We start from the raw sequence: 23,301 nt of genomic DNA, 5'->3' as shown, positions 1-23,301 counted from the left end.
AAGGAACTTTACATTTAACATTGTTATTCTGATTCCGTCTGTGAATTCAAATAAATTCATGTTTGCAACAGAAATGTCGTGTTCTTGCCCCGATTTACTCTGAAACGTTTTCCCAAATCTTTCTCTTAGTCTTTAAAACATTAGAAAATACTAATTATGCAGGTTTGTTAAGAGACGATACAAACACTCTAAACAGACTAAATGTTTACTAAAACCATAAATGAGGATTTATCCAACAAAGAAAATTGAGGAACTAATTGAAGATGCAAAAAATTTAAATAAGTTGCAATTAATGGTGAGACGGACCAAGAAACACAAATTAAATCTTTTTTCTCTTTGTGAAGTTTCCAAAGTTGTCGGTTTGAAGGAAGTAATACGTAACTTGAATGCATAATAAAAAGGTAAAGTACACGTGGAAGTTGCACAATGAGTCTGCTGTCAGGGATTCAGTTTCAGCTCGTCAGAGGCAGACTAAGAGAACCAGGAAGCGTAGAAGCATTTAACTCAGAAACCTTCGAAGTGGAGCTTCTGAGTCTTAATGTGAAGATTTTTTTACGACATTAAACTGTAATTTAACACTAAAAGTAGCCCGTTCTCCCCCAACTGACCACAAACAAACTCTTTATTACATTTTTATTTAGGTCCCAAAAAACCATCATAATAACATTATATCAATAATATTAATACAGAAATTGAAAAAAGGAGGAAAAAAATAAAATAGCTTTTCTGTCCACAGCCTCAAACTTCGGGGAAGGGATTCGATCCTCCATAAAGTCTGTTTTTTGGGTGGGGGAGGGTTTGGGGGAGGGGTGAACTGGGTGTGGCTTCAAGCTTGAGCGCGCTGTCCGTCATTCTGCTGTGCACCAATCAGGAATGTCGAAGGTGAGGCAGGGGGTTGGTTTTTTCGAGGTAAAGCGCAGAGTTTCACTCTACTGCTGTGACATCTGGAGGAGACAAGGAGGTTCTAGTCATCAGATCTTAAAGGAACAGTTACACGTTTTGGGAAATATGGTTAAAAAGTAAGTCTAAGAGGTCTTCCTCCTCTTCGTCTGTGTACCTGTTGTGTCTGTGACTGCGTCTGTGTCTCGGGCCCTCGACTCGCCAGCCGGCTCAGGATGTTCCTCTCGGACATCTGGAGTCGCACCGCAACCGGCGGTATTCGGGCGATGGTTGCCGGGAGGCGGGTGACATCAGCCTTCATGTCGCTCAGCAACTCCTCCAGCTGCTTCAGCACTGAGAGCGAGAGAGAGAGAGAAAGACAAAGAGAGAGAGAGAGAGAGATAAAGAGAGAGAAATGTAGTCGCTCGCCTCGTCTGTTTGCACAGTCGTCACATTTATGGTTGTGTATTTAAGCTCACGGTGTGTTTTATGGTTTAATTTCCTTCCTTTACGTCAGTTTATCTTCATGTTTCATTGTTCTGCTCTCACTAAGATAAGTTCGTATTAACTTTTACTATTTATTCTACAGAACATAAAAACTAGAGAAGGGAAACTATTGTATTTGTTAAATGATCTAAAAAGAAAAGAGCACGAGTAAAAATGAGTTTAGAGTTCGGCAATTTCGTCGTCTTGTTTTTTCCCGCAACCAATGAACAGAAGTGACCATATTTTGAACGTGAAGGAGTGACGTAGAGACGCCGTATACGTCTCGAGTAGAGCCCTGTCAATCACAGTAAGCCCCGCCCTAAAGCATCCCCTGCTTTATGGTCTGTTTGACTCTAAATGGACCATAATGTACTAAATGAACATCATGCTGTATTGAAGAAGACTTGAAACTAGAGATTGAGACCATAAACTCATGTTTACAATGTTTACTGAGGTAATAAATCAAGAGAGAAGTAGAGTCATTTTCTCATAGACTTCTATACAACCAGAGGAGTCGCCCCCTGATGGACATTAGAGAGAATGCAGCTTTAAGACACGTGGACCCAGAGCACAAATCATACTGGTCATCAGGGACTTCCTGCTCCGCGTCTCACCTTTGTGCAGGACGGCGTTGGCCGGCTTGTTCCCGGACATGGACTCCTTGCTGAGGTGCTGGTGGGACTCGGCCAGACACTCCACCTCGCTGAAGCGCGTGTTGAGGGCCATGGAGGGGTGGGACGGGTCCTCGGACATGTTGAGGTAGGCGGCCCGACGCAGCTGCTCCTCGATCACCAGCGCCTGCTCCAACAGCTGGAGGAGGAGAAGAGGGGGAGGAGTCAGCATCACTGAGGAATTAAGACTTCAGACTGATGTTTGCAGGAAGCCACAGCAGTTACAACACAATTTATGTTTACAAATTAAACATCGTTATGGCTCACTGTTTTTGGATTTGACCAATATTTCACAGCAAAATACCTAAAATCTTTAGAGGACGCAAAGTAGTTTATGTTCTTGAAGCAAGAAACACTATTTTGAGTTCTCGTAGGAACCGGTCACTGTTTCAGAGGTGAAAATACTCTAAATACAGCGTTCACTTAAACCGATATTGATTCTTTTAGGAGTCTAAAACACGTCCAGAACTTTGCTTTGCTCCCTTTAGTAATAAAGTGACTGTGGAGAAGAACCTCACACAACCACACTTGTGACACGTTGCCATCCCAACGTTAATGATTACCTTGAACCTCCGGGCGAGGAACTTGTTCTTGATCTCCAGGAAGTTCCCTCGGTTCATCTCTCCCTTGAAGGGCTCGTTGAGGATGGCGAACTTCACGTCGTTCTGGATGTCCTGCCAGCGGGCGTAACCGTGTCTGAGAGGAGGTGAAGGACCACGACTACAGATCTCAGAACAACAAATCCCCATCACACCCCCTCCCCCCTACAGCGAGCTCTGACAGCCAATCACAGGCAGGTAAAGGATACTGAATGATGCCAGCCAGCAGCCAGTAGTCGTGCCGGCGGTGCCAGATCTCATTGGTTTTCTTGGTGACGGTAGCAGCGCGCTCCTCGTTCTGCCACAAAGAGTGAAGCTCTGAAAGAGGAAAGACGTCCATTAGAGAATGAACTGTGTGTGTTTCTACGTGTGAGTGTGAGTGTGTGTGTGTGTCTGTACCTGTGAATCCTCCGTCAGCGATGTTAAACATGAACCGGGTCTTGGCCGCCGCCGCCTTCTTCTTCTCCTCACTTACGGCGGCTCCAGCGATGGCGACCATGGTTGTGGTTGCGGCGGCGGCGGCAGCTGTAGCAGCAGGAGGAGGGGCAGCTGAAGCTCCGCCCTCTTTGCTGCCGTCTCCGTTCTGCAGTTTGGTCGTCGCCTCCTCCGGTTTCTGAGGCTCCTTCTCCTCCTTCAGATCCGCTGCAGGAAGAACGAAAGGAGACGCGATTAACGACGTGCATGAAGAAACGGACGAAGACTAACTGAGAATTATATTCTATGAAGAAACACAATAAAACTAAAGTTACTTCCTGTTTATAAAACTGCGTTTAGTACCTTTCTTTTCATCTGCAGGAGGCGTGACGTCCATCTTTTCTTCTTTTTCTTCTGCTGCAAATACAAAGAAAAACACATCAAAGAAATAAAGACAACAAACAAACTGGAGAAACAAACCACGGTGTCACACTTTTAAGATGCACAAAGCGACTGCATTCAAGTTTCTATCAGAGACCAGGTCTGAGACTACAGGATCAGGGTCTAGTTTCAGCCACGATGTGAATCCTAACTCAAGATTTTATGGGTTTGGATGTTTTTTCAGCGCGAGAGAAGAAAACAGAGCTCTCAAAATAAACCGCGGAGGAGAAATATCCCAAAAACAAGGTCTTGTTTGCACTATCCAAAATTAAGGAGGAGTTTTACCTTTGACCTCGGTGTCCTCGGGTTTGACATCTGACCCCTCCGTCTTGGCCTCTGGTGTCGACTTTGTTTCCTCTCCTCCCTCCGCACTCTTCATCTCGCTCTCTGCCTCCTTGTCCTTCTCTGCCTCCTTCTCCTTCTTCTCTCCCTCCTTCTCGCCCTCTGCTTCCCCGTTGCTCGGTTTGTCCGTCTCCATCGGCTCCTCCCCGTTCTTCTTGCTCTCCTTCTCCGCCGGCGGACTCTTCTCGTCGTCGTCGTCGTCGTCGTCTGGGATGGCGATTACCTCGTTGCTGGCGTTCGCCGACTCTTTGTCGTTCTTCTCCGCCTCGCCCTCTTTCTTCACCTCCTCTGGATCCTTCACCGTTTCCTCGTTCTTTGAAGCGGAGTCATCGACTGCAAAAGACAAACATTTATTGTGTTATTTTTTAATGTAACCTTCCCCAGGAACAGAGAGCGAGAGACAGACGAGAGAGTGTGTGTGCGTGTGACTGAGAGTGTGTGTGTGTGTGAGAGTGAGTGAGTGTGTGAGAGTGAGTGAGTGAGCGAGCGAGCGAGCGAGCGTTACCTGCAGCAGGTGTGTTGGGCTGCGTGTCAGCGGGGGTCCCGGTTGACGGGGTTTTCCCGGGCGACTCTGGCTGAGCCGCGGCCTTCTTGCTTTCCTCCAGCTCGGCCATCCAGGGCATCGACCACTGACCGTTCACATGCTCGAACTCCTGGACCTGGAACACGCGGAGCAACACACGACGACTCAAAACACAGACGCCTAAACTTCTGAAGACGTCGGTTCTAACGACATAACGAACACAATGCAGACAGAGCTGCGTTGCGTCGTCTTCTTTTGTACCTTCTTGCGGATGAGCGACATGACCCCGATGCGCGTGAGGACGTGTTGCCGTGATAATCCTTCTCTGGGGACGCCGTCGGCGAAGGTCTCGGCGCCGTCGGCTCCGGGCTCACAGAGGTGACGCATGAACAGAGAGACGTACGCCCTGAAGAAGACCATAGAAGAAGAAAAGTTTAACATGTTTAATCTCTGCATACAAGTTTTAATATACAAATAAAATAAGAAGAAGAAAACAAAGTTTGATGATTTAAAGAAAAGTACGTGTTGAAGTAAATAAATATAAACTCTTATTTTAAAGTCTTGAATTGGTATTTTAAGTGACATTCTAACTATTTTACGTCGTTTCTTACTTGAACTCTTTCTCAGATTTCCCGCGCAGGTCTCGGACCAGCCACTGGGTGGTGAAGGCGTCTTGGGGGGGCATCCCATAACGCATCACTGCATTCAGGAAGGCCTTCCTCTGCCGAGAGTTGAAACCCAACACCTGGTGGGGGGTGGGAGGAACCGGCAGACAGGGGGTCAGATACAGATAGGGGGGGGGGGGGGGTTCAATGTAAGAGGGATAACAAATGGTCCGAACCTCGATGTTGCCTCCCACCCTGGCCAGCAGGGGGGGCAGCGGCTTGTCTTTGTCGTTCCTCAGGCCCTTCCTGCTCGGCCTGCGAGAGTTGGCTGCAGAAATCGAACAATTTGATTTAATGTTTTTTGTGTATAAGCATGTGATACAACTGGTCCTCTGTCTTCTGCTGGTTTGCTTATTAGTTTCCTTTTTATACACACAGATATGTTTAATGTCACTGCTGCAAAAACACCTGAAGCATTAGCTTAATATTAATATTGTTTAACGTTATTTACCTCTAAAAACAGACAATGGTTCTCACCTTCTGTTCGCTCGTCAAAGTCCTCGTCTCCCTCCTCAGACGCCACCGAGTAATCCGATTGGCCGTCAGACTGGTCATCCTGCCAATCAGCTTTGAGATTAAAAACAAGAGGTTTTTAATGCACCGTCCAGAAAGACTTCAGCGAGTATTTTAGTTCTCATTCACACAAACGTCACACTCTGGGTTTGAACTTTTCTCTCTAATTCTGCTTCTTTTCATGTGAACTACTGAGAGCAACAAGAAGGAGTTGTTTCTATGAACACGTCTGTTATAAATCCTGTTCATGCACGAGGAACAAAAAAAAAGTGTCTCTGAAGAAAAACCCAATTTATGACACAACAGTCTGTGTGGGCGGCTCCGGCATTTTAGCTCCTCAAGCTAAATGGGCTGAGATCATGTCAATAATGTGCTGTGCATTGTGGGTAATAGAGTCACACGACTCAAGAGGTGACGCGCATCCGACGCCGGCTTGACAAACATTCAGGGTGAAATTAAAGGGAAACAAAGATAAGATTCCCCCCTAGAGGAGTCTGTGAGCAAAAGAATATAAATAAAATAAAATAAAAGAAATAAATATAAATTTAAAACAAAAAATGTATTAAAAAAAAAAAAAGAAATAAAATAATAAAAACACCAGACAACACAGACTTCATTCACACCATTCTAGAAGGTAATAGTAGTAAAAAAAGCCAATAATTACCTCCATTCCTACCTCTGTCCTCTTGAGACCCGTCGTTGTAGTTGACCTGCTTGCGGATACGCTTGCCTTTGCCCAGGTTGCGGGCCAGATCCTCCTGCTGCTGCTCGTAATGGTGACGCAGCAGCTTCTCCCAGTAGTCCGGGTCCACGCTCTCCTCCTGCTTGATGATCTCCCGCTGCACCTCCTCCTCCTGAGCGGAAAAAGACGGGAGAAAACGGTCGGAGACGGTTAACAAACCGGTGAGACATTAAGCGGCGTCGGATGTTAAGCTCTCGTCTTCGCTCACCTCCTCCTCCTCGTCTTTGACCACGTACTGAGCCACCTTGAAGGAGCTCAGGTACTCGTTCATGCTCTGCAGCTCCTTGTCTTCCGTGGCGTCCTGGTTCCTGTCCAGCAGACGGTCGATGGCCTTCTCGTCGTAGTGAATGACGCTGCTGTCCTCCTCCTTGTTCTTGTGCTCACCGAGACCGTACAGCTCGTCCTTGAAGAGCTGCTCCGTTCCGAACTTGAGGATGTCGTCCAGCTCCTGTTTGGACATGGAGCCCGTCTTGGATCCGAGACCTGGTCGGACCACCAGGTGAGTTAGCATCATCTTCTTCTTGGCAACCTGGACAACAGAAAGAGCAATTTGTTGGTTGTCAATATGTCCGGTATTTTCATCTGAGCTTTGCTATTAAAAACAGCTTTTTGAATGTATTGCGGCAAAAACTAGAAAGTGTGAAATAATTGTTTCTCTTTGGTCGTCACTTGCACAAAACAGTAGCCAGATGTAAGCATCTGTTGGGCAACACTCGACAGAAGACATTGCGTTGCCGCGGTCCTGTTTACCTGAGTAATCCTCTCCTCCACTGAGGCCTTGGTGACGAAGCGGTAGATCATCACCTTCTTGTTCTGACCGATACGATGAGCTCTGCTGAAGGCCTGAAAACACAGGAAGAGGAGTTGTGAATCGTCAAAATATTTAACTTCTCAATGAACCTCAGAGGGAAATAAAACCCTCATATTGGGATAGAAAACTGTACAAATTCAGCAAATATGTTTGAAAGAATTCCCTCAAAAGTTCACAAACAACTTCAACTTCACTTCATGATCAATAACAACGAGTAGAAGCGGACGGAGTAGCGGGAGTCCTGCCGTACCTGGATGTCGTTGTGGGGGTTCCAGTCAGAGTCGTAGATGATGACGGTGTCGGCGGTGGCCAGGTTGATACCCAGACCTCCGGCCCTCGTCGACAGCAGGAAGGCGAACTGCGGAGCGCCGGGAGCTGAGGGAAGAGAAATGATCAGCTTCCATATCAGTGACCTGGAACCTCAATAACAACACATCAAGTAACTCTTTTTAAGTTCACAGTTTGGTGGTCGCGGTCTCACCGTTGAAGCGATCGATAGCTTCCTGTCTCATCCCTCCCGTGATGCCACCGTCGATCCTCTCGTACTTGTAGCCCTCGTTCTCCAGGAAGTCCTCGAGCAAGTCCAACATCTTGGTCATCTGCAGCGAAAAACACGGAGGAGACGGATTGTTAGGAAACAGCTAAACGACATTCTCCACTTCAGTCCTTCTCGTTGCAACAAACAGCAGAAAAAAAGTGTTTTTTACAACCTTTTGTACAATTAAGTTTTTTTTTTTTTTTTTTTTTATCTTTGAGCTTTACATGATCAACTCGGATAGAAAACATTCTTCTCTCCGATCATTTAAAAAGAGAAAAAGCAGAATAGGACAAAAAAAACAACCACATTTCAAGTAGTGAAAGGAAGAGAACGATTAACAATGAAGAGACAGAATATAGGAGCATCTGGTCTCTTACCTGAGAGAAGATGAGCACTCTGTGTCCTCCGTTCTTCAGCTTCCTCATCATCGTCTGCAGTAACGTCAGTTTCCCAGCAGCCTTTGTGAGAGAGTTGCCGTCGTACATCCCGTTGGGCATCTTTGGAGCTTCCTGTTTGTGAGCGACCAAAACGAACAGTTTAGGTTACGCAAGTTCTCAAACGACAGAGAGAAAGTTCAGCTAGAATGTTAAATCTCGTTGGGTTCGTACAATAGCGGCCGTGGGGAAGAGGTAGGGGTGGTTGCAGCACTTCTTGAGGTCCATGACGACGTTGAGCAGAGAAACCTGGTTTCCTCCTCCTTTGGTGTTCAGAGCCTCAAAGTTTTTCGTCAGGATGAACTTGTAGTACTTCCTGCAAAACACACATTTACTCCGTTACATTTAAAAACAAACGCGACTTTATTTTTGGAAGGAGCATCATCTTGAAAAGGAAGAGCCAGACTCACTTCTGCAGAGGGCTGAGCTCCACCCGGACGATGAGCTCCGTCTTGGAGGGCATGTCTTTGAAGACGTCGGCCTTCAGCCTCCTGAGCATGTGCGGACCCAGCATGTCGTGCAGCTTCTTGATCTGGTCTTCCTTTGCGATGTCGGCGAACTCCTCCAGGAAAATCTCCAGTTTACTGCAAACGACACGCGGACGACAGGTGAGACTTCAAAACACACAAATCTAAGACGTCACGAGAAACTAAACGGGATAGAAAAGCAGAATTAGGGTTATTTTTGTGGACTCTTTGCTTTTTTCTTTGAATTACTGGATATTTTCAACCCTCAAAACATCTGCTAAGTCATATGCAAACATCTACTAATATCTGCAAGTTCATTATCATTTATATTGGTTTAGAGTCTCAGAACAAACAAAACACACTCATGACCTTACACCTGAAGGAAAGCCTCAGTGCTGTGGTGAGGGCTCTGAAAATGTTCCTCCTATAAGAAAGGTAAAGTGTTAGAGAACAGAGACCGGCGCCCACCTGAACCTCTCAGGTGTGAGGAAGTTGAGCAGGTGGAAAAGCTCCTCCAGGTTGTTCTGCAGCGGAGTTCCAGTCAGCAGCAGTTTGTGCTGCAGAGGGTAGTTGTTCAACACACGGAAAAACTACAGCAGGAAAGAAAATAAACAAAGAAGAACACGTTCACAGCTGCAGTTAAACGTCGGAGACGGCTGTCTGCACAAGCTTCCAATACAGACATGTTTAAAACTGTTTTATTCCAAAACGTTCTAGTAGGTCGGCTTTGAAGCGATGTGCATTTCAAGCAAAAATCACTATTAATTCTATTTGATACTCCCCCTAACCTTTACTAACAGACCCCCGTGTGTCTACATGCGTGTTCGTACCTTCGACTGGTTGTTTTTCAGTCTGTGGGCCTCGTCCACCACCAGGCAGGCCCAGTCTATGGAGCCCAGGATGGCCATGTCGATGGTGATCAGCTCGTAGGACGTCAGCAGGACGTGGAACTTGATCGACGAGTCTTTCTGTCGGGGGGGGAAGAAACACAAACAAGGTGTTACCCTCCGTCTGTTAGATACTTTTATCCGAGTGAGCTTTCCGTTCCGTCTCCTCTCACCCTCATCCTGGAGGCCTTCTTCCCTCCTCGGGTGGCGTTGTCCTCGAAGGAGAACTCGTTCTCTCGGATGACGGCTCGGCTGTCTTTGTCTCCGACGTAGGTCACCACGTACATGTCGGGGGCCCACATCTCCAACTCTCTCTCCCAGTTGATGATGGTGGAGAGCGGCGCGCTGACCAGGAACGGGCCCTTCGAGTGGCCCTGCAGGCGGAGAGAGAGAGGAGGTCAAGTTCAACTCGAGTCATTTCACAAATACAGCAACGAACTCGAGGGTTTGATTCTCGGTTCAAACCGATAAGAACTGAAATCAGGAGAGCAGAAACTCATGAATAAACAAGGAAACGGATACTAAATCTCATGTTTCAGGCATAGAGCTACAATTGATTATTAACAATTAAATCAGATGATTATCTTCCTGATTAATAGATGAATCTTTTTGTTTATATACATTTCCAAATAGCAAAAAGAGTCCATCATTCCTAAAGAGACGTTTTTAAACATTTCTGTCCGTCCAAAACTCCACAAATATTAAATTTACTACCACAGAATAATCTAATTTTAGAAGTCGGAGCCAGTAAACGTTTGGCAATTACGATCAAAACAAATCACTTAAGAAATTACTTTATTACTTGATTATCAAACTAGTTAGATTCATCTGAAAACTTGACAAACTGTGTCATGAACTCAAGTCATTGAGAGACGTGTCCCTCAGGTCTGAACTGTACATAAAACAAAACAAATGAAACAGATAACTTCATAAAATGTGTTTTAGAAATAAATCCTCAGATCAAGTTTATTTAAAAATGCTGAAGAAGATCTCCTGCTGCTCCGACAGGAAGTGTATTCTGGCCTCCCTCCTTTAGGTGGCAGCAGCCGCTCACACGACCGGCGTTTGAGGACGTTTACTGTCTGAGATCGGGAACTTAATGTCGTCTGATTTCACCTGACTTACACAAAATGGCTGGACGGCTCCCGGCCAATAGGAGGACAGCTGCACACAGAGAGCTACTCTGGAGCCAAAGCTGCCTTAAAGATGTATTATCTCACAGTAAATATGAAAATCATTAAAAAAAAAACAACTTTAAGTGCTAGAAATCATTTCCCCACAAGACGAGTTGTGCAGTTTCAGTGTGTGTGTCTTTTACAACACATCTCACAGCCTAACCCACCTCTTTATAGAGCGAGTAGAGGAAGACGGCGGTCTGCACCGTCTTACCCAGACCCATCTCGTCGGCCAGGATGGTGTCGGTGCCCTGAGCCCAGGAGAACCGCAGCCAGTTGAGACCCTCCAGCTGGTAGGGGTGCAGCGTGCCCCCCGTGCTGTCCAGGTAGTCCTGCTGACGCTCGAACTTTATGGTCGGCTGAGGGGAGACAAGAAGACATTGTACATGGTGTTAAAAGTAAGAGATGAGAAAAGTATCTTGAACTGACAATCTGTGCAACATATTCTTTTGTTACACTGAACTACAGGTCAAACAATTCATTGTTACAAACTTTTATCTGTAACAGTAGAACCGGGCGGTTCATCTTTGGTCACATCAAGACTTTCCCTTTAAGACCGTCTACAGAAACATCCTCCGTTTGGTTCTTAGAGTGCTGAAGGGAAGTTAAACCCCTTAAATACTCCAGACTTACGTCCACCACGGGGTTCTCAGGAGGTCTGTCGGGCCGCTTCACTCGTCCCTTCACCTTGAGCTTCTTCCCCGGTTTCCCCTCGTCTCCCATTATCAGCTCTCTGAAACAAACGCTCCCGTTAGTGAAGTAAAGAAGTGTTGCTTTAAGAGCGCACACATCTGTATCCCGCTGCAGCTGTAGTCTCACCTGTGGTTCCAGTAGTGCACCTTGCAGGTGTCAAAGTCGGGTACGTCCATGTCGTCGGCCTCCCAGGTGGCCTGGTCGTACGGCAGCTCTCTCCACTTGATCAGGTAGTGGATGTTGTTCTTCCTGTCCACACTGGAAAATAATGTTAAAAAGTCATTTTTCATGTTTGGCAGAAGATTCATGACACAAATATCTGAAATATTACTCGTTTAAACAGAGATTTGTGGAGTTATCTTTAATAAATGGACAGCTTTACAAGAAATGACTGCAGTAACTAAAGACCAAATCTACTTCCCCCGAGTAGAGTCGCAGCCTCACCTGTGGTTGAGGATGCGGTGCATCATCAGCCACTCAAACTTGATGCCATAGCGGAGGTACTTGTCGTCCAGCTGCGCGTACATGGGGTCCTTGTTCCTCCTCTTGACGCTCTTGTCCTCCTCGCCTTCGGCGAAGTCGATGGGCGGCGGATCGTCCATGTCGTTCTTCCTCTGGTAGTTCCTGAACAGCACCTGACAGTGGAGCTCCAGCTGGTGACGAGGAGGAAGGAGGACGAAAGGAGGACGAAGGTTAAAAAGAGAGGAGATTTGTTTCTAGTCGAGCGTCAGAAACACGGTAAAAGTTCACACCTGGAGCTCGGTGACCCAGGAGCAGTGCCAGTACGACATGTTGGACCACTTGGTGAAGAACTCTCTGTCCGGACGTCCCGCCAGCGGTTTGGGGTCGGGGGTGTCGGCCGCAAGGTCTGCAGGGCGGGGCACCGGCGTGGGAGCCGGAGCTTCGCCCCATCGCCACGTCAGGATCTTCTGGACCTTCCCCTTTATGGGGAGACACTGGAGGGGGAGGAGAGAGAGTGAAACATTAATATTACAGCATTAAGATGATAGCGTTTATTTTTTACCTCGAATAAACTGCTTCTAATTTTCTCTTGTGTGATTGAAAGTCTTTAAATAAATCTCTTAATCACTTATAATAAATCGATTCACTACTCTGATCATTTCCATGACTTTAAAACACCCGTCTATTTAACTGCCGCGGTAAAACATTCGGCGGTTAATTAAATCTGCTTCATGTTTCTCTGGTTACACAGAGAGAATCTGCGTTGGTTTCTTGAACGTAACCGTGATTTTTCTTTCTTAAAATCACTCGTCGGGTCGCGCTGACCTCAACGGGCACAGAAACACCTCCAGGAGGAGCGTGAACATCCGACGAATCAATGAATAAAAGGCCGACTCTAACTCCGACGGGTCAAACGTCACATCCGTCTCCCCCGGTGGGCTCACCGTGCAGCGGGGGCAGATCCACTCTCCGTTGGGGATCTCTGGGAGCGGCGGGTTGAGGCAGTGGATGTGGTACGACGAGGGGCACGAGTCGCAGCAGAGCAGCTCGCCTCCGTCTTTGCACACTCGGCAGAACTCCATGTGGAGGTCGTCCTCCTCCATGTCTACGGCCTCGACGACGTCCTCCTCGGCCTCCGAGTTCTCCTCCCTGGCCTCCCACTGGATGCCCTCCTTCTCCTGGAATGAGAGGAAGAAAGTTTATATCTTAAACCTCCTCAAAGTATTACTACGCCCAGAAAATGATCACTTCTGTATTAGTTACAATCGTTCTACTCGTTATCTGAGGTTTCTTTTTACAGAGGACTCTTGGGTTGACTTTGTCTTAGTTTTGGGACCTCGTAGAGAAACTGACTTTACTTCAGTTGATGTTTGAGACGTCTGTGCTGCCCTGACTTGCCCTCGTTTGGTTTTTAGGGGATAAGAGAGTCGGCGTGTTGCTTACACAGTGCGGGCAACTCCAGGTGCCCTCGGGGGCCTTCTCCATGTCGGGGTCCAGGCAGACCATGTGGTACGCTCTGGGGCAGGTGTCGCACAGGATGATCTCTCCACCCTGCTGGCAAACCTCGCAGTAGTCCTGGTGGTCCGTCTCATAGCCGTCCCCGTCCTCTGCTTCTGATTCAAAGTTGAAAAAAACAACAACACACAAACAAGGCTTAAAAAAAAAAAGAAAACACCTCCGAGCATCACACATTCATCCGAGACACAGGATGTGATCAGTGCATTTTATGACGCGTGTGTTGATGTTTGTGGGAGAAACCCCCCTCCCCCCCACTGGGTGAGTCACTTTTTCAATGACACATTTCCTCAATAACACCAACAAACTGAAATCGAGGGGTTTCACAGTGAAGATGTAAAAGTGATCGTTAATGCTCATCCTCCACGTTTGGATAAAGAAACTTCATAACGCACACAAAGTATATTGTGTTTCTTTCTGAAATGCCAGATTTAAAAAGGTTAAAAGTTCTCAGAGACTCAACTAAAGACCAGAACAACCGTTAAAAAAAGGATTGAATCCATCTGTGATGTCGTCAGAGCGGCTGCAGAAGATGATGATGCGTCAGTAGGCGACGACCAAGACCAAGATGTCGTCCTTCTAAATATAATCAGCTGACTCAGCCACAGTGACTAATATGTGTGCGTGTGTGTGTGTGTGTGTGTGTACACCTCCTCATGTTGTTGTCCATTCCACAGACTTTTTAATGCTTTACTCTGCACGCAGTCATTATCAGATCTACCGCTGTGTGTTTAACCCGCAATCTGCCCGCTCCATCTGCAGCCGGTTCACGCCCCAACAGGTAAGAGCTCTGACTCACCGGGTTGAACCCCCACAGGTTACACAAAACCTGCTTTAATGCTTTGTTTAACATAGAGGAGGAGGCGGACGGAGGAGACGAAGAAGACGCACGAACCTTTCTTCTTCTTGGGTTTGCTCTTGGACGGCTTCTTTTTGCTGCGGCTGCTGCGGCTGTTGGATCCCTCCGACACTGAGACGCTGTTCATGCTGCCGTCCTCGAAATCGCTGTCCACTTCGGGCTCGTCCTCCTCGCTCTGTGCAAACGTGAGAGACACACACACACACTTAAAAAACTGTTGGTGGTACCCAACTTTATGTGGGCGCACAAGGGGAGGGGGAGGGAGAGAGAGAGAGAGAGAGACAGAAGAGAGAGAAGAGAGAGATACAGACAGACAGACAGACAGACAGACAGACAGACAGATCGTGGATCGTACCGACGAGCGTTTCCTTTTGCTGTTGAAACCTCCCAGTTTGATTTTGAGAGGAGCCACTTTCTTGGTCTTGGCACTGTTCTTCTTCTCTTGTTGTTTAAGTGTAGGTTTGGACTTCTTGCGGGCGTTGGGACCTGGCGACACAGACCAGAAAGGCAAAGACGTGAGTCGGTGACGCACAGATAAGAGAAGAAGAACATAAGATCAGACTTCTTTAATGTTTCATGATCACTGTACCTTTCCCTTCCTTAGTCTTGGCCTTGCGTAGCGGTGGCGGAGGCTCCACTGGAGCTACCGGCGGCGGCGGTGGCGGTGGCGGTGGCGCTACAACGACCGGCGCGACCTCCGCCACCATGGTGTCGACCGCGGCCGGCACGTTGGCGGTGGCCAGGGCCGCGTTGGCGGCGGCGGCTCCCCTCAGGGGGTTGTTGGTGCTGAACTCGCGCCACTTGGCGCCCAGAACCATCATCATCTTGGACACGGCGATCTTGGGGTTCTTGGCTGCGATGAGGGGCCTTAGAGGCAAAGGGGAAGTAAAAATGTTCATTGTAAGCATGAACCAAACGGGAGCGCAGTGAATATCTTAAACACGATTATATTTTCAAAACCGGTCATTAAAAAAAATGGGAAGTTTTTCTCCTGGTAAAACAATAGAGAGAGACAGAGACAGAGAGAGACAGACAGAGACAGAGAGAGACAGACAGAGAGAGACAAAAATTGGGGAAAGCAACTCGTGCATCATGGGAGATTTCTCTCCTGGTAAATAAACATGAAGTAAAGACACACACACAAAAAGGCATAATTGACATTTCAGCCAGGTGTCTCGTGTCCTCATTTACCTGACGAACTGGCTGAAGGCCTTGTAGTTGGTCAGAGAGCGGTAGTCCTCCTCGGTGAAGACGTGGTCGATGTCCTCCATGCCCCAGTCATCGAGCAGCTGGGACGACGACTTCGGCTCCTGCAGGAAAACAACAATGAGCTTCATCAGAGGGACAAGAGTTATACAGAAACGTTACAACAACAAACAACCTGCAGCCGTCACAAGATGGACGGCTGGTAATTGTGAATGAAATGTGGAACCGTTAACTCATAGGACGAGCGTGAGAGGAGCGTTGTCCTGAGAAGTGGGAGAAAACGGACGATGTTTACAAAGAACCTCTGAATGCATCTCAGGAAATATTGGATTTTTTAAGGTTTTTTTTTTTTTTTTTTTTTATGTAAAATGGTTAATAATTCCAATAATACCAATCACACCAGCAGGTAAAACACTGAAAACTGGAAGATGTTTGGGATTGACAAGCCACCGAGTCCAAAAAAAAGCAGAAACGTGACACGAAAACAGAAACAACAAAATGAGAAACGTATTGCAGCCAAAGAGTCACATTAAACTTGGTCATCACAGCGGTAACACACGATCTCACAGGATTATCTCACAACCACTTCAGCTCAGAGGAGTTATCGATACTAATCGGATCGATTGATCGGAGGAGAACCTGGTTCAGGGAGACGAGTCCGTAACTCAATACGCGTTAAAGAGACGAACACGACCGGCAGATTTATTTAAACACGATTACCAAGAAAGACAAACCGTCCACCTCTCACAAAGACACCTTTGTTCTGTGTCGGCGGCCATTATTTTACCTCACAATAGGCTAAATTATTACGACACAGGTAACGTACATAATGATATGTAATGATATGGGCCCGGGCAGTTCATTGAATGCGACTTTCACCATTCAGATCTATACAAACAATGACTCTATGATTAAAGTGTTCATCGCTCTAGAATCCTCTTTATTTGGCTCTCAAAGTAAAACTAAATCGCTTTTGTTCAATCAAAACATGTAAACATAACTTTAAACTCGGGGACATTGTGATGGAAATGTGCTTAATAGACCAAATGATGATTCAACCCACAGATGAGTTGATAATAACTAATAATAATTAGTTTAGTCCTCTAAACGTTGTCCCTATTGTTCAACCTTCACTTCTGACTGAGTCACTCGCATCAAAGCAAACAAACGATGAAACTAACGACGTCTTCACAGGTTAATCTGACAATTATTATATTTGATTAAAGCATTAATCGTTAAAATATTAGAACACAGTTTTAAACCGGATTAATGAACCACAAACGCTTCAGTTTCAGATCACAACAGACAACAGAAAAGCAGATGGGAACCGAGTTCAAAATAGATAAATAAGTTATGGACACATTTGTAAATCTGAACGAATCGTTTCATCTCTGTATCAAACACGATGCTTCACCGTCTGAACTGCTATTTTTCTTTGGTCATATTTTGACCAATAAAAACCAATTTCTTGCCGATTGGAGCTTTATTGACCTAAAGTTTAAAAGAGGCCCCGAGGAGCATGTGAGCAGTAATTTTAGCCACCCTGGAGTCTTCTTCGTCCTCCTCTTCCTCCACCCTTTCACCAAAAACCAGCTTCCCCTCTTACAAACGAGGGGAAGCAGCGTCTCTGACAATGAAATAAAATGTGTTTATCTAGCCCAAAAAAAAAAAAAAAAAAAAGGGTCAAGAGCGCAGTGCGGCGCTAAGCAGGGTTGCCGTGGTAACAGCATACATGCCTTACACCCCCCCACACACACTGACTTACACACCCCGACGCCACCCCTTCCTTGCATAAGTGTCATTAGCTGCGAGGCCCCCTATTGGCCGCCGGTGTGTTCCGAGTGCAGCAGACGCAGCTCTTTGTTTAAGCGTCTCTCATCTCACGTTTCTGTCTGTCAAACCAGAGCCGACTCCATTACAGGTACCCAGTCAACAGGACCGCACAAAGGGCTTCCTACTGAACCCACGGTCCACCAAAGAAGAGACACGTGGTCGCTAGAAATCGGCTGGAAAAATTACGATTTTTTAAAGCACAAATGTGCACAAAGAGCAGTTTGGCACACTTAAAAAAAAAAAAAAAAGGATCTTATCGGTAGTTTTGCATGTTATGGTTCAACTACAACTCGTACTTTACCCCACAGCTACATGTTTTGCATATGATGCTGCTGTGTTTTAGAAATCTAAATGCACTTTAGGAGCATATCGGTGTCCGTTCATTGAGCTCTTTCAGAACATTAAGTCGATATGAGGTGATAAACGTTTCAATTCAACCTGTGCTTAAACACATTTTACACACAGCAACGTTAAAACGGACAAAAATGAATTCAGGTTTTAGAGGCTGAACCCCAAAACCCGCCGAAGAAAACCTCTGAAAAAAGCATGTATATCAAAAACAGAAGCTGTAAAAACTGTTATAAATGTCAGATTTTCATCTTTCAGACGGTCCTTGAACACATCATGTGTGACGAACGCTTCAGCCCAAAAACGCAACAAAGCTTAAAATTGGGATAAAAAAAAACTTTTATTCTACGCGTCTCATTTAAAATGTTGCCTAAAATAAACCGTTTGCTTGAACTAGATCTTGTGAAAAACATTAAATTCTGCGCAACTTGGAAGCCACAATTGATTCCTCTGAGACCAACAGTCACATGACAACAATTCTGTGAATCTTAAGACTGAACTTCAGGCTGCTGAACACAGAGCGGAGAGGAGAGGCTGGAAGTAGAGGTTGTAAAACTGTACATAGTTCAATGCATATAGCAGCACGTAGAACCTCTCTCTACTTCTAGCCACGCTTGTTCCGTTTCCACAGAGGTGCAGTACTTTTATATTGCAGTAAAAATCACGGCCACAGAGTTACAAACACCCCGAAACTGCTTGGGGTTCAGAGGGTTAAGCCATGAACTGGAACAACTTGAACAAAAGAGGAAAAACACAGCAAAAAAAAAAAAAGCGTGTCCCGTAGTGCACCGAGAATGGTCCCCAAAATATGTAATGTACACAGAATTTGTCTTTGGAGCTCAAACCTGTGACCCGTAGTGGAGACAGATGTGCTCCAAAGCCTTCAGTCAACACAGCAAATTGTTAGAATTCGTTTTTTGGGAGAACGTGAAGACTTTTTCTGTCTGATTGTGGTGTAAATGTTGCGTCTGAGGCTTTTCAACCCTGAGAAAAGATAAATACTTCATGCCTAACTCTTCTAAGATTGAGATGTATGTGTTGAGAAGCTTCACTAAAACTATGACGGCCATGTTTCCCTCACCGAGCTGTCGTCGTCGTCATCGTCGTCGTCGTCGTCTTCCTCATCGGGCTCCGGCTCTTTCTTCTTGGAGCTGCTCCTCTCGGCTCCGGAGCTGCTCCTCTTCTTCTCTTTGCCGCTGCTGCCCCTCTTCTTCTTCTTGCGTCCCGGAGTGTAGTCGCTGCCCTCGCTGTCGGAGCGCTGGGCGTGGCCACCGCCGCCTTCCGCCTCCTCCGCCCCGCCCACGTCCATGGGCTCTGGGGAGCTGATGGGGAGCTCCTGGAACCAGGACACCAAAAAAAAGAAAAGAAGACAGCGGTCAGCAAACTGAAGCTGTCATGTTCGAGAGTAACGGGAACGGGATAAAGACGCAGCTTTCTCGCTGGGATTTTCAAAACACTCCAAGATAAAACATATTTATGAAAAGAAAAGATAGAATATAATTCATCATACAAGAAAATAGTTCCTACTGCACTTCAGAAGCCTTAAAAACCCAAGAAATATTATGAGTTATGCTCTCGAAAAAGTAATTAAAAGTGGGGAAACTCCCCTCTGTATAAATGATGGTTGGAGGAGAAAAACAATGCAAGAAATAAGTAGACGAGACAGATTTGAGGTGTGTAAATGTTAAAGTGTAACTTCCACCCAATGCACAGTTTTGAAACATTAAATATAAAAGTAGGCCATGAGGCTGAGGGATGAAACCCCGCGTAAACATGGTGGAATTAGCAAGCTAATGCTAGCTAGCTAACTAACGAGCTGCTAAGTGAGAACATTTAAACTTAATGCTTCATCTACGCACTGTTGTCACAGCGTAAGGAAAGCACATCGCCAGTCGTTAACACAGATTCACCAGATTTTGGAATGTTATCGTTTAATTTCACATCCACAGAAGCTACACAGCAGTCAGGGGAAAGTCAAAAATGATAAGTCTGACTATTGTCTAGTTCACAGTATGTGGAGCTGGTGGTTAAAACACACAGATCAGAGGCTAATCCGCGTCATGAAAAAGACGAGAGCCGAGAGGCTCGACGGTGCATCGCAGACTCATTCCAGATAACTAGCACGCTAAACATCTGGACCTGACCGGGAGCTACAATGAGGTGTTTGCATGAATACGTGTAACACAGTGACGGGTCTACGATGGGGGGAAATGGTAAAGACATGAATGACTACACCCGTGTCACTTCTAGCTTGTGTTTTCATGATAAATGTAGTTTCAGGTGATTATGAGACAGCAAGTTGTGCAGTGTGACCAGTACAGCCACCTGGTTTTAACGTGACGGTGTTAAAACATTTAATACGCACATATGTGTGTATTAAACTCTGCCATACTAAAGGCAGGAAGAGCCTCAAGCATTGCACAATCATAACTACTTCCAGCTAATTTGACTTTGTTGGTTGTTGTGATTACATGAGAAGATTGTCAAAGTCTGCCGACGGTCCTGTTCTGTGTGAAGTTTAACTAACAGTGTTTCAGTCTAGTTTCTATCAAACGCATCATCTGGGACATGGGATGAAGAAGTTGTCGTGTACTTCAGGTAGTTTTCTGACTTTGCATGTAGCTACAGTCAGCGACACAGCGCTCTGCATCCTCACCTCTCTGCGCGACCGCCTCTTGCTGCCCTTGCTCTCTTTGCTCTTCTTGGCCTTCTTCTTCTTCTTCACCTTCGGGGTCTCATTCTCCGAGACCTCCTCTTCGTCGTCGTCTGCAAAAATCGAGCCGGCGGAGACATTTCACGGTTAGACATATACACAAGTGACGAGAGACCGAGTGTGATAACATTACAGAGCAAAGAGCAAAAACAAAACACAAGCTGGTAAACTTTGAGCAGCTTCTCTTACTTGTATTCCGATATATTTTTTAATCTCTATTTTTCTCATTTAAGAGTCCCGTCACAGACTGGTTGATGGGGCTTCTTCCTATTTAAAATGACCACTATCAGAATGCCACATTTTCCCTTTTTGAAGAGACCAACTCGCTTACTTTTAGGTTTTAAAACACAAGTAAGTGAACAAAGTACGGTATTGACCGGGATAATTTAGCGCTCTTTCTTCCCCCGCCAGGCTGCAACCACATTCACATGGTGTTAAATGACATTTAAGTGGTCCAGGATTAGACGGCTAGAATAAAAACCCAACAGAAGTCCCGAGAACCAGAACTAGTGGAGGACAAGCCAGTGGTTTGGGCTACTAGTTGCCCTTAGGGGGGTGATTCAAATCAGTTTTGTTCCAGTGGTTACAACTGGTAATTTACGACTGATTAGTCGTTATAATTTACCACACCCTCCTGCAGGCCTGATGACAGAGAGGATCCCAGTCCAGCGTTTGGCGCTGCCTCAGTGGCTCTGAAGTGAAGCGGTGTGGCACTCAGAGCCTGTTAATGTAATTGACTATGGTAAAAAAAAAAAGTAAATGGCAAGCAGCCATTAAGATGCACCTGGTGAGGAAGAAGCTTTAATGGGATGAGCTTTTTTTTTTTTTTATGTCATTATGAGGAGACAGAGCTGTGTGTGGCGATGTGGACGGATGCAAGAAATCCAGAGAATTAAAAAAGCCATAAATGTATCTATTTCAGTGGTGACATAAAACCACATTCACTCAAGCACTATTTACCCAAGTATTTCCATTTACCACTACTCCAATACATTTCAGAGGGAAATATTGTACTTCTTACTGCACTACATCCATTTGACAGCTGAAGTTACTTTTCAGACGTGAGATTATGACCACAAAATATTATTTAACAAATACATTCTGATATATTAGTATAGTTTAAGCTACCACTGAGTATATAAAGACCTTAACGTGAATGCATCAATCAATATAGTCCACTAATTTAATGTATAGGATCTGAACACTCAGTACGTTTACTGTTGTATTTTAAGTATTTACTTTTACTCGAGTAAGATTTTGATTGCAGCACTTTCTACTTAAATATATATCTGAATACTTCTTCGAGCACTGATGCATTTACAATAGCAGTGTCAACCATCATCAGATGCATGAAAACAAGACATGCACCAACCTTTCGTTTGCATCAAATATCGTGCACGTGAACGGATCTTTTGGTTGGATTACACAATATTTTGTTTATGCAGCATCACTTGACATGTTCATTAAAAGGTTAATGCTATTTTATGAATGAAATGCAGTTTTTTCCCCTAAGCTTTACTTGCAGGACTACTTGTTCTTGGTTGTGTACACTGCGCGTGCTCGTCGTGTATTATACAAAACTGTAAACAATGCTCATCTTAGACCCCCACCACTCTGTGTTTATAATATGCATGTTTGGAAGATACTTCTAGTGGATAAGATGCTAGAAACGTTTTTTACTATATTGTATTATTTGTACTTCTCCCCCCCACACACACGCACGAGGAGGGAAACGCTTCAGAACGTCATCCGCGAGCTTCCGAAGCTAACTGGCTGCCTCCATCTTGTGTCATCGACACGTAAATAAATGCCGGTTAGCATAGCATGCTAACATATTAGGCCCCGGGAAACACGCCGGTGAGTCGGCGTGACTTCACGACAAAAACACCATCATCATCAACCGCCATAGCGGCTGTAGTTGCGTGGCAACACCGCGGTTATTTAAAAAAAAAAGTGTGAAAGGAGGAGAGTAAAGCAAATTAAAAATGTACAAGTATGCTAATGTTAGCCGCTAGCATTAGCTTACCCGGTAGTTAGCAACATTAGCTAGCGTAGCGAAACATGATTGATATGAATGTAAAAAAAAAAAAAAAAAACATCTGCTCATGCTAGCATGAAACCGCTGTGAACATTAGCATTTAGAGGCTAACAAATGAGCTCCAGTCTCACCGTGCATTAACCGGTCCTCCGGGGCTCCATAGTCGTCTCTGTCATCCTCGCTTCCAGACATAGCGGACAGGGCAAGAAAAACTTTCTATTTAGTTAGCTAACAAGTTTAGCTAAACTAAATAAAAGTTATGTTTTGTTTAGTCGGATAATCCAGAGTTCTGACCCCCAAATCTGGAGTCCGTCCCAAGTCGTTCGGTGTAGTTGGTTTGAGGCCAGAAGAGAAAGAAGAACAAAAAAGAGAAAGAAGACGGAAGTGAATATTTTGACACCAAAAGATAATTAAAACAAAAACACACCACGACACAAACACTGGCCGCGTGGACTTCTCAAGACAATACATTTTAACTTTACCTATATCAAGTTAAGACAGACTACCACCCTCCATCGTTCAACTGACATGCCATCTTTACCATTATCGTTAGTTCCCATTAGCACGCGTGCTAACCCGAGCTGGACCGGTTGAGATTTGAGAAAAAAATAAAATAAATAAAGAAGCACAACGAGCCCTGGTTGCACACTTACTATCTAATCTTAGAACATCTCGTAACAACCGGGCATCCATCTCACCCCGTCCATCTTTACCTTTACTCTGTATTTATATTTTACAAACAATAAAACCAAAAAAATAAAACTGGATACTCACAACTTGATTCACAGCTTCCCCCCAAAAATAAAACCCCAGTCACTCCGAGCTCACTTTGTCTAATAATCAATACTTTGATGCTCTTTTTGTTTTTTGTTAAGCTAACGGTATACATACAATTTAAATATATTTCCGTGTTTTTTTGGGGGGGGTAGGCAGCGTGTGCGCACGACGCCGTCTCCTCTTTCTCTCTCTCTCCCTCGCACACTAAAACACACACCCCGCGCGCGCGCGCACACACACAAAGAGATCAGGGGGCAGGCATCCCATAAT

General features: G+C 45.4%; 1 protein-coding gene across 9 annotated transcripts; it reads right to left on the bottom strand.

The window, feature by feature from the left end:
* Positions 1–619: 619 nt before the first annotated feature.
* Positions 620–23,301, bottom strand: LOC142971917 (chromodomain-helicase-DNA-binding protein 4-like). Of its 9 annotated transcripts, none has more exons than XM_076112652.1 (39): positions 23,146–23,301; positions 22,386–22,556; positions 20,160–20,269; positions 18,585–18,839; positions 15,308–15,426; positions 14,706–14,983; positions 14,472–14,602; positions 14,153–14,291; positions 13,186–13,355; positions 12,687–12,920; positions 12,033–12,236; positions 11,725–11,933; positions 11,407–11,538; positions 11,221–11,320; positions 10,755–10,946; positions 9,586–9,786; positions 9,356–9,493; positions 8,994–9,115; positions 8,469–8,642; positions 8,233–8,374; positions 8,002–8,133; positions 7,568–7,685; positions 7,337–7,461; positions 7,026–7,118; positions 6,484–6,804; positions 6,198–6,387; positions 5,498–5,587; positions 5,197–5,288; positions 4,967–5,100; positions 4,617–4,761; positions 4,338–4,491; positions 3,776–4,165; positions 3,413–3,466; positions 3,035–3,277; positions 2,845–2,953; positions 2,600–2,732; positions 1,980–2,175; positions 1,058–1,233; positions 620–944 (listed from the first exon to the last, which is right to left on the bottom strand). In XM_076112652.1, the coding sequence occupies exons 2-39, from the start codon at positions 22,444–22,446 to the stop codon at positions 930–932; spliced, it is 6,021 nt and encodes a 2,006-aa protein (XP_075968767.1). In that variant the 5' UTR covers positions 22,447–22,556; positions 23,146–23,301; the 3' UTR covers positions 620–929. The 9 variants fall into 9 exon arrangements, with proteins under 9 accessions (XP_075968767.1, XP_075968772.1, XP_075968773.1 ...); XM_076112657.1 differs by having other exon boundaries at positions 3,413–3,463; positions 23,029–23,293; XM_076112658.1 differs by having other exon boundaries at positions 6,210–6,387; positions 23,029–23,288.

This window comes from Anarhichas minor, unplaced genomic scaffold (assembly GCF_050575085.1).
Source record: "Anarhichas minor isolate MPS153535 unplaced genomic scaffold, ASM5057508v1 ptg000051l, whole genome shotgun sequence".
Classification (NCBI taxonomy): domain Eukaryota; kingdom Metazoa; phylum Chordata; class Actinopteri; order Perciformes; family Anarhichadidae; genus Anarhichas; species Anarhichas minor.
Note: the sequence above shows the minus strand (reverse complement) of the source record. Positions and strands in the feature narration are given on the sequence as shown.

What these genes read in the sequence shown, in the direction of transcription:
- LOC142971917 (XM_076112652.1), bottom strand. Translation starts at nt 22,446, where the DNA reads ATGTCTGGAAGCGAGGATGACAGAGACGACTATGGAGCCCCGGAGGAC. An exon ending in TGAAAAACAACCAGTCGAAG is followed by an intron (nt 9,116 to 9,355) that starts GTACGAACACGC and finishes TTCCTGCTGTAG; the next exon opens with TTTTTCCGTGTGTTGAACAA. An exon ending in ACCCCCACAACGACATCCAG is followed by an intron (nt 7,119 to 7,336) that starts GTACGGCAGGAC and finishes CTGTGTTTTCAG; the next exon opens with GCCTTCAGCAGAGCTCATCG.